The sequence below is a fragment of the Capra hircus genome, chromosome 7, assembly GCF_001704415.2.
Source record: "Capra hircus breed San Clemente chromosome 7, ASM170441v1, whole genome shotgun sequence".
Taxonomy (NCBI): Eukaryota; Metazoa; Chordata; class Mammalia; order Artiodactyla; family Bovidae; genus Capra; species Capra hircus.
In genome coordinates this window covers 85555505-85565410 of record NC_030814.1, presented here as the reverse complement: position 1 = coordinate 85565410, position 9906 = coordinate 85555505, and the positions used below count along the sequence as shown (strand labels likewise).

At 37.7% G+C, this 9906-nt stretch overlaps 1 protein-coding gene across 1 annotated transcript in view; it reads right to left on the bottom strand.

Moving 5' to 3' along the window:
• Positions 7387-9906, bottom strand: part of SLC27A6 (solute carrier family 27 member 6) — a 72011-nt gene continuing 69491 nt past the window's right edge. The window contains exon 10 of the mRNA XM_018050707.1: positions 7387-7958. Coding sequence (XP_017906196.1) covers positions 7782-7958 — 177 coding nt within the window. The 3' untranslated portion in view covers positions 7387-7781. The remainder of the gene's footprint in view (positions 7959-9906) is intronic.

Here is a 9906-nt window from a genome sequence, read left to right as displayed (position 1 = left end):
AAGAGTCTTCTCCAACACCACACCCAGTGCTTCATAAATATCTATCATTTTTCCATTGAATTTCACATTGTCTCTGCTATAATTATTATTTGCATTCTGCTTTTGTTTAGTCACTAAGTTGTGTCCAGCTGTTTCTGACCCATGGATTGCAGCAGCCCACCAGACTCCTCTGTCCACTTCCCAGGCGAGAATACTGGAGTGAGTTGCCTTTTCCTTCTCCATGGGATCTTCCCAATCCAAGAATCAAACCTGCATCTACTGTGTTTCCTGCGTTGGCAGGTGGATTCTTTACCACTGTGCCACTTGAGTAGTTGCTTTGATCCTTTGTATTTCCATGGTGTCCATTGCAATTTCTTTTTAATTTCTAACTTTATTGATATGAGCTCTTTACCTCTTTTTTTGATGAGTCTGGCTAAACGTTTATCAATTTTATTCATCTTTTCAAAGAGCCAGTCTTCAGTTTCATTGTTATTTTGTATTGTTTTCTTCATCTCTATTTCAATCATTTCTGCTCTAATCTTTATAATCCCTTTCCTTCTACTAATGTCGGGTTTTGTTTGTTATTTTTCTCCAGTCACTTTAGGTGTAAGGTTAAGGTTATTGATTTGAGATTTTTATTTACTGAGATTTAAGTAAATAATTCAAGTAAATTATTAAGTAAATAATTTAAGATTGTGTTGCTATAAACTTCCTCTTAGAACAGCTTTTGCTTTTGTCCCACAGGTTTTATATCATGTGTTTTCATTTTCATCTGTCTCTAGGTGTTTTTTATCTTTGATTTCTTCAGTAATCCATTGGTTGTTTAGTTCAGCTCAGTTCAGTCATTCAGTCATGTCTGACCCTTTGTGACCCCATGGACTGCGGCACACCAAGCTTCCCTGTCCATCACTAACTCCCAGAGCTTGCTCAGACTCATGTCTAACTAGTCGGTGATGCCATCCAACCATCTGGTTGTCATCTGCTTCTCCTCCTGCCTTTAATCTTTCCTAGCATCAGGGTCTTTTCCAGTGAGTTAGTTCTTTGCATCAGGTGGTCAGTGTACTGGAGCTTCAGCATCAGTTCTTCCATACTATTTCGCTGCCACGTGTTTGTGTTTTTCAGTTGTCGTTTTCTTCTTGTAGTTGATTTCTAATCTCATAGAGTTGTGGTAGGAAAGGATGTCTCATATGATTTCAATTTTCTTAATCTTACCAAGGCTCACTTTGTTGTGCAGCATGTGATCAGGCCTGGAGAATGTTTCATGTGCACTTGAGAAGAATGTGTATTCTGATGCTTTGGGATGGAATGCTCTTTAAATTTCAATTACTTCCATCTGGCCTAATATGTCATTTAAAGCGTTTCCTTATTGATTTTCTGTCCAGATGATCTGCCCACGGATGAAAGTGTTAAAGTCCCCCACACTTACTGTGTTACTGTTGATTTGTCCTTTCATGGCTGTTTATATCTGCCTTAAATATTGAAATACAATGTGCATATTTATTAATTGTTAAATCACCTTCTTGGGTTGATCCCTTGATCATTATTCAGTTTCTTTCTTTGTCTCTCGTAACAGTCTTTATTTCCAAATATATTTTGTTAGATGTGAGTATTACTACTTCAGTTTTCTTTTGATTTTCATATTCATGGAATACTTTTCTCCATCTCCTCACTTTCAATCTGTAAGTCTTCTTAGATCTAAACTGGGTCTCTTGTCGGTAGCATACGTACAGGTCTTATGTATGTACCCATTAAGTCAGCCTATCTCTCTTGGTTGGAGCGCTTAATCTCTTTAAGACAATTATTGGTATGTATTTTCTTATTGCCATTTTGTTCATTGTTTTGGATGCGTTTTTTATAGGTCTTTTTTCTTCCCTTCCTCCTTTGTTCTCTTCTCTTGTGATCTCATGACTAACTTTAGTGTTATGTTTGGATTCTTTGTTATTTCCTGTGTGTATCCATTGTAGATTTTCAGTTTGTTGTTACCATGGGATTTTGATAAAGCAGTCTATATATAGCCAAGATTGTTTTAAGGGGCTGGTCTTTCCATTTCAAATGCATTTCCAGTATTCTGCATTTGCGCTCTCCTCACAGCTGCTGGTTTTGATATCATACTTGTGCATGAATTATTCCCTACCTTTACTATATGATTGTCCTCACAAGTGAGCTTTCCCATTCATTATTTTCTTGTTTCCAGTTGTGCATTTTCTTTTTCACCTGGAGAACTTCCTTTAGTACTGTTGCAAAACTGGTCTGGTGGTGCTGAATTCTCTTACCTCTTGCTTGTCTATAACCTTTTGATTTGTCAAGTCTGAGTGAGAGCCTTGCTTGGTAGATTATTCTTGGTTTTTCTATCTTTTCATCACTTTAAATATATTGTGCCCTTCCCTTTCAGCCTACAAAGCTTCTGCTAAGAAATCAGCTGGTAACCTTATGGGAATTCTTTTACACCTTATTCATTGCTTTTAATGTTTTCTTCATCTTTAATTTTTGACAACTTGATTACTATGTGTCTTGTATGCTCCTCCTTGAGTTTATCCTTCCTGGGACTCTCTGTGCTTTGTGGACGTGAGTGACTGTTTAATTTCCCATGTTGGGGAAGTTATTGGCTATTATCTCTTCAAACACCTTCTCAGTCCCTTTCTCTCTCTTTTCCTTCTCAGTTCAGTTTAGCTCAGTTCAGTTGCTCAGTCGTGTCCGACTCTTTGTGACCCCATGAATCACAGCATGTCAGGCCTCCCTGTCCGTCACCAACTCCCGGAGTTCACTCAGACTCATGTCCATCGAGTTGGTGATGCCATCCAGCCATCTCATCCTCTGTCGTCCCCTTCTCTTCCTGCCTCCAATCCCTCCCAGGTTCAGCGTCTTTTCCAGGGAGTCAACTCTTTGCATGAGGTGGCCAAAGTACTGGAGTTTCAGCTTCAGTTATCAGTCCTTCCAAAGAAACCCCAGAGCTGATCTCCTTCAGAATAGACTGGTTGATTCTCCTTGCAGTCCAAGGGACTCTCAAGAGTCTTCTCCAACATCACAGTTCAAAAGCATCAATTCTTTGGCACTCAGCCTTCTTCACAGTGCAACTCTCACATCCTTACATGACTACTGGAAAAACCATAGCCTTGACTAGATGGGCCTTTGTTGGCAAAGTAATGTCTCTGCTTTTCAATATGCTATCTAGGTTGGTCTACTTTCCTTCCAAGGAGTAAGCATCTTTTAATTTCATGGCTGCAATCACCATCTGCAGTGATTTTGGAGCCCCCAAAATTAAAGTCTGACACTGTTTCCACTGTTTCCCCATCTATTTTCCATGAAGTGATGGGACCAGATGCCATGATCTTCATTTTCTGAATGTTGAGCTTTAAGCCAACTTTTTCACTCTCCTCTTTCATTTTCATCAAAAGGCTTTTTAGTTCCTCTTCACTTTCTGCCATAAGGCTGGTGTCATCTGCATATCTGAGGTTATTGATATTTCTCCCAGCAATCTTGATTCCAGCTTGTGTTTCTTCCAGTCCAGCGTTTCTCATGATGTACTCTGCATATAAGTTAAACGAGCAGGGTGATAATATATAGCCTTGACGTACTCCTTTTCCTATTTGGAACCAGTCTGTTGTTCCATGTCCAGTTCTAACTGTTGCTTCCTGACCTGCATACAGGTTTCTCAAGAGGCAGGTCAGGTGGTCTGGTATTCCCATCTCTTGAAGAATTTTCCACAGTTTATTGTGATCCACACAGTCAAAGGCTTTGGCATAGTCAAGAAAGCAGAAATAGATGTTTTTCTGGAACTCTCTTGCTTTTTCCATGATCCAGTGGATGTTGGCAATTTGATCTCTGGTTCCTCTGCCTTTTCTAAAACAGGCTTGAACATCAGGGAGTTCATGGTTCATGTACTGCTGAAGCCTGGCTTGGAGAAATTTGAGCATTACCTTACTAGCATGCAAGATGAGTGCAATTGTGCGGTAGTTTGAGCATTCTTTGGCATTGCCTTTCTTTGGGATTGCAATGAAAACAGACCTTTTCCAGTCCTGTGGCCACTGCTGAGTTTTCCAAATTTGCTGGCATATTGAGTGCAGCACTTTCACAGCATCATCTTTCAGGATCTGAAATAGCTCCACTGGAATTCCATCACCTCCACTAGCTTTGTTTGTAGTGATGCTTTCTAAAGCTGACTTGACTTCACATTCCAGGATGTCTGGCTCTATATGAGTGATCACACCATCATGATTATCCGGGTCATGAAGCTCTTTTTTGTACAGTTCTTCTGTGTATTCTTGCCACTTTTTCTTAAGATCTCTGCTTCTGTTAGGTCCATACCTTTTCTGTCCTTTATTGTGCCCATCTTCGCATGAAATGTTACCTTGATATCTCTCATTTTCTTGAAGAGATCTCTAGTCTTTCCCATTCTGTTGTTTTCCTCTATTTCTTTGCATTGATCACTGAGGAAGGCTTTCTTATCTCTCCTTGTTATTCCTTCTGGGACCCCTTTAATGCAAAGTTAGGTGCATTTAATGTTGTCCTAAAGGTCTCTTAGACTTTCTTTGCTTCTAATCATTCTTTTTGCTTTATTCTGTTCCACAGCAGCAAACTCCACCATTGTCTTACACAGCATCCTTCTCCGTTCTCCTGCCTCTGTTACTTTCCTATTGATTTGTTCTAGTGTATTTTTCATTTCAGTTATTGTATTGTTCTTCTCTGTTTGTTCTTTAGGTCTTTGTTAAATATTTCTTGTATCTTCTCAGTCTGCTCCTCCATTCTTCTGAAATTTTGGGTCATCGTCTTCATTATCATTATGCTGAATTCTTTTCCAGTAGATTGCTTACCTCTACTTCATTTAGTTGCTCTGGGATTTTACCTTGTTCCTTCCTCTAGGACATCTTCCTCTGCTGCTCATTTTATGTGACATTCTATGACTGAGGTTTTTGTTCTGCTGGCTGCAGAGTTGTAGTTTTCCTTGCTTCAGGTGTCTGCCCTCTGCTGGATGAGGCTGTCTATGAGGTTTGTGCAGGTTTCCTTGGTGGGAGGGACTGGTTACTGCCAAGTGGTGGGTGAAGTTGGATCTTGTCCCACTGGTGGGCAGGGCTGTGTCAGGGAGCTTATTTATTGAGTAGCTGAGTGCTGATGAAGACTTTAAGCAGCCTGTTTGCTGACGGGTAGGGCTGTGTTCTCTCCCTATTGGTTATTTAACCTGACAAGTCCCAGCACTGGAGCCTACAGACTGTTGTGTGGCATTACATCTTGATAAGAAAATGGTGACCTTCAAAAGGATTCACACCAATGAGTACTCTCCAGAATTATTGCTGCCACTGTCTTTGTCCCAGCAGTGAATGGCACCCTCCCCTCATGCCACCCTCCAACCTGCACCTTCTCAGAAGACCCTCCAATACTAGCAGATAGGTCTGGTCTACTTTCTTACGAGGTAGCTGCTTTTCCCCTGGGCTTTGGTGTGCATGAGGCTTTGAGTGCATCTTCCAAGAGTGTTCTGTTTCCCCCAGTCCTGTGGAATTCCTGAGCTCAAACTCCATTGACCACCAGAGCCAGATCCTTTGGGGGTTCCTCCTCCCATTGACAGACCGCTCCCTGCCCCCAGGCCACCCCCAGTATAGGAAGCCTGATGTGGGGATCAGAGCTTTTAATCTTGTGGGAAAACTTCTGTGTTATAATTATTTTCCAGTTTGTAGGTTGCTCACATGGCATGTACGGGATTTGATTTTATCATGATTACACCCCTCCTACCATCTTGTTGTGGCTTATTCTTTGTCTTTGGACGAAGGGCATCTTTTTGGTAGATACTACTGTTCTTTTGTTGATGGTTATTCAGCAGTTAGTTGTATTTTGGTGTTTCTACAAGAAGAGGTAATCTCATGTTCTTCTACTCCCCCATCTTGTCACTCAATCTAGTCTTCAAAGATTTTAAGGAGCTATGAATTAGTATATATAAAAAAAGTTCATTCAAATTTATAGCATTTTAATCTAAATTTAAAAATATAAACATAAAAGCAAAACAGTTTTTTAATGGGAAAGGTAAATAACAAATAACCAATACAAAAATTAAATAAAAATTTCATTTACTTAATAAATTTTTAATAAAGACAATAATCCATTTTCATTTACATAGTAAGAGCATGGATACCCTTAGATTTATTTAACTTTTTCTATTCCTATTGATTTAAAATTTTTCTCTTAAAATTATGGATTTTTTCAAAGTTGACATTATTTTCTCTTTCATTTTCTTCATTAGAAAGTGTGACCTTTTGTTTATATGCTACTTATGATTAATCTTTACATTTAAAAAATATTTTCCTTTATAATATACATTTTTCTAACAATGCCAAAAAGGAACTATCTGCAACTTCTCTTCCAGCCAAAATAAATGTTTTAGCATGGGGAAGCAACAGGATGCAAAGCAAACTTTCTTTCTGGTTGTACAGAGAATTAGGTTTATGGGCAAAGGAGTTGCCTACTGGGCCTGCTTTTTGTCTTCTTCTTCTTTTTCAACTTCCAATTTTGTATTGGAGTTTAGCTGATTAACAATGTTGCGAGAGTTACAGGTGGACAGCAAAGGGACTCAGCCATACATATACAAGTATTCATTCTTCCCCTAACACCCCTCCCATACAAGCTGCCACATAACACTGAGCAGAGTTCACTGTGCTATACAGTACTTTGAAGACCAGCTCCACCACCCACTCCTGAGGAAGTTAGCTTATTCTGATAAGAGAGTCTTTCACCTGCTTTTGGCTTCAGCCAAACACTGGAGCCTGGTGCTTCCAGACAGAGATAAGCACCACTGTGATTTTTACACAATTCTTGTGATACATTTCCTGGTTAACTATTCAGAAAACCTGTTCACATTCAAAGCCTTTATGCATCTGATCTTGGTGTTAACACATGGGTCCTATTCTAGCCTATCATTTCCCTGTATTGTTAGTGGTTTCTATAGCTCTGTTGAGGGTTTACCTCGTAGCTCAGCCAGTAAAGAATCTGCCTGCAATGCAGGGGTCCGCCGGCATTGCAGGAGATCTGGGTTTGATTCCTGGGTCCGGAAGTTCCCCTGGAGAAGGAAATGGCAACGCACTCCAGTATCCATCCCTGGAAAATCCCATGGACTGAGGAGCCTGGTGGGCTCAGTTCATGGGGTCGCAAGAGCCGGACATGACCTAGCAACTAAAGCACCACCAGCATAGCTCTGTTGGGTTTTAGCATCAACTTTATCCCATTTACATATCTTCCCCAAATTCCTAAATGCTTGGGGCTTACCAGTTTCCTGCTTTATTGTTTCATATTTTACATTTCTTCTAGCATCTTCATGTGAATTTAGGAAAAGGGATATAGGAGTGCATGCATTTAGTCAGTTACCTTCCTGAATGAAAATTTACAATTAAAAACATCAAAACAAAACCTCAAAACTCATATTATTAAGGATAGTTTTATTAAGTTGTAAGACAGGGCACATAAAAATCAAATATTTGAGTAAAATTCAACCCTCCACTCAAAACTAGAAATTTTAAATATTAATATGTACATTTTTAGCATGTGTCTAAATTATTAACTACTTGTTTATTATTTAAAAACTTTAAGGCAGATATTTACTTATGCACTGGGTCTCCAAATAGATAAAAAGAATAATCAACTGAAGTTTATTATCAATTGAGACAAATTTAAATTATTACTTAAGGAAAAATTGTTTCATATTAAGTAAATACAGCACATGCGTAATTAATGTCAGTTCTCACTTCCCTTTTCATATTAAAGAATCACTCTGTTCTCATTCCTCCTAAGCAGCGTATGAAAATCCCATATATAAAAACATCTTAAAGTTTAATCTTCCCTAATATTATCTGATCATAAATTTCTTTGGTCAAGGGAACATATGATTTTTTCAAGTTATCCATGAAATAAAGTGAGTCAGAAATTTTCAATGGACTAAATCCTTCTTCCACCAACTTAAACTTCTGTAGTTTGAATGTTCCTGTTGCTTCCATCTTTTCCTATAAAGCAATGATCTGGATTAGTGGAATCATTTAACATTACCTATAATATACAAATAAATATTCAACAATACAGAGCATAATATTTAATTATAACATTTTTATGTCCAGTAAGTATCTCTATTTTTACTACTAATAATTTAACATTAAAAATTTTTAGATTTTTAAATTCTAAGTGCCCTTTAGAACACTTAAATCTTTACCTTGATTTTCCTGTAAACTTCATTCAATATATAAGAAATACAAATATAGTTAATAACTGATTACAACTGATTACAAAAATGTATAAAACATATAGATTTATCTGTCCAGTCCAATATCAATACAATATCATGTAGAAAGAATGCTACTAGACTGTAAGGAGATAAAAATTACAAAAGACAGCAATCTATTCCACAAGGCAGAATCCTGCAAGGACCAGAGAGCATAAGGAATAATCTAAAACTTGGGTTCCCAAACTATATACCGAGGTGCTTCATGGTACCTCAGTGAGTTGCCAGGGTCTTCATGGGATATTTAAATTTTTCAAGGTAAATCTAGTGACATCTGATATCACATAAGAAAACTACTGGCTCAAGGTACTGAACAGTTCACAGTTTCAATATTAGTTTGTGATACATTTTTTCCCATGATGTCATGTCTCTGGGAAACAGGGTTTTCAGTGGTTGCTATCATAAAAAGCAAGCATAACCAAAAATCAATGTGGAGTATGGAATTAGTCTGGTCCTGTTCAATATTTTGTAACTCCAAAATTTGAGGAGCTGTGTAATACCCTACATAACATCTCCTTAATACATCTGATTATTTAAATATGAAATACATAGATGCAAAAATCCTTAACAAAATTCTAGCAATCAGAATCCAACAACACATTAAAAAGATCATACACCATGACCAAGTGGGCTTTATCCCAGGGATGCAAGGATTCTTCAATATCCGCAAATCAATCAATGTAATTCACCACATTAACAAATTGAAAAATAAAAGCCATATGATTATTTCAATACATGCAGAGAAGGCCTTTGACAAAATTCAACATTCATTTATGATAAAAACTCTCCAGAAAGCAGGAATAGAAGGAACATACCTCAACATAATAAAAGCTATATGTGACAAACCCACAGCAAACATTATCCTTAACGGTGAAAAATTGAAAGCATTTCCCCTAAAGTCAGGAATAAGACAAGGGTGCCCACTTTCACCACTACTATTCAACATAGTTCTGGAAGTTTTGGCCACAGCAATCAGAGCAGAAAAAGAAATAAAAGGAATCCAAATTGGAAGAGAAGAAGTAAAACTCTCACTGTTTGCAGATGACATGATCCTCTACACAGAAAACCCTAAAGACTCTACCAGAAAATTACTAGAGCTAATTAATGAATATAGTAAAGTTGCAGGATATAAAATCAACACACAGAAATCCCTTGCATTCCTATACACTAATAATGGGAAAGTAGAAAAAGAAATTAGGGAAACAATTCCATTCACCATTGCAACGAAAAGACTAAAATACTTAGGAATATATCTACCTAAAGAAACTAAAGGCCTATATATATAAAACTATAAAACACTGATGAAAGAAATCAAAGAGGAGACTAATAGATGGAGAAATATACCATGTTCATGGATTGGAAGAATCAATATAGTGAAAATGAGTATACTACCCAAAGCAATTTACAAATTCAATGCAATCCCTATCAAACTAACAGCGATATTTTTCACAGAACTAGAACAAATAATTTCAAGATTTGTATGGAAATACAAAAAACTTCAAATAGCCAAAGCAATCTTGAGAAAGAGGAATGGAACTGGAGGAGTCAACCTGCCTGATTTCAGGCTCTACTACAAAGCCACAGTCATCAAGACAGTATGGTACTGGCACAAAGACAAATATAGATCAATGGAACAAAATAGAAAGCCCAGAGATAAATCCACCCACCTATGGACA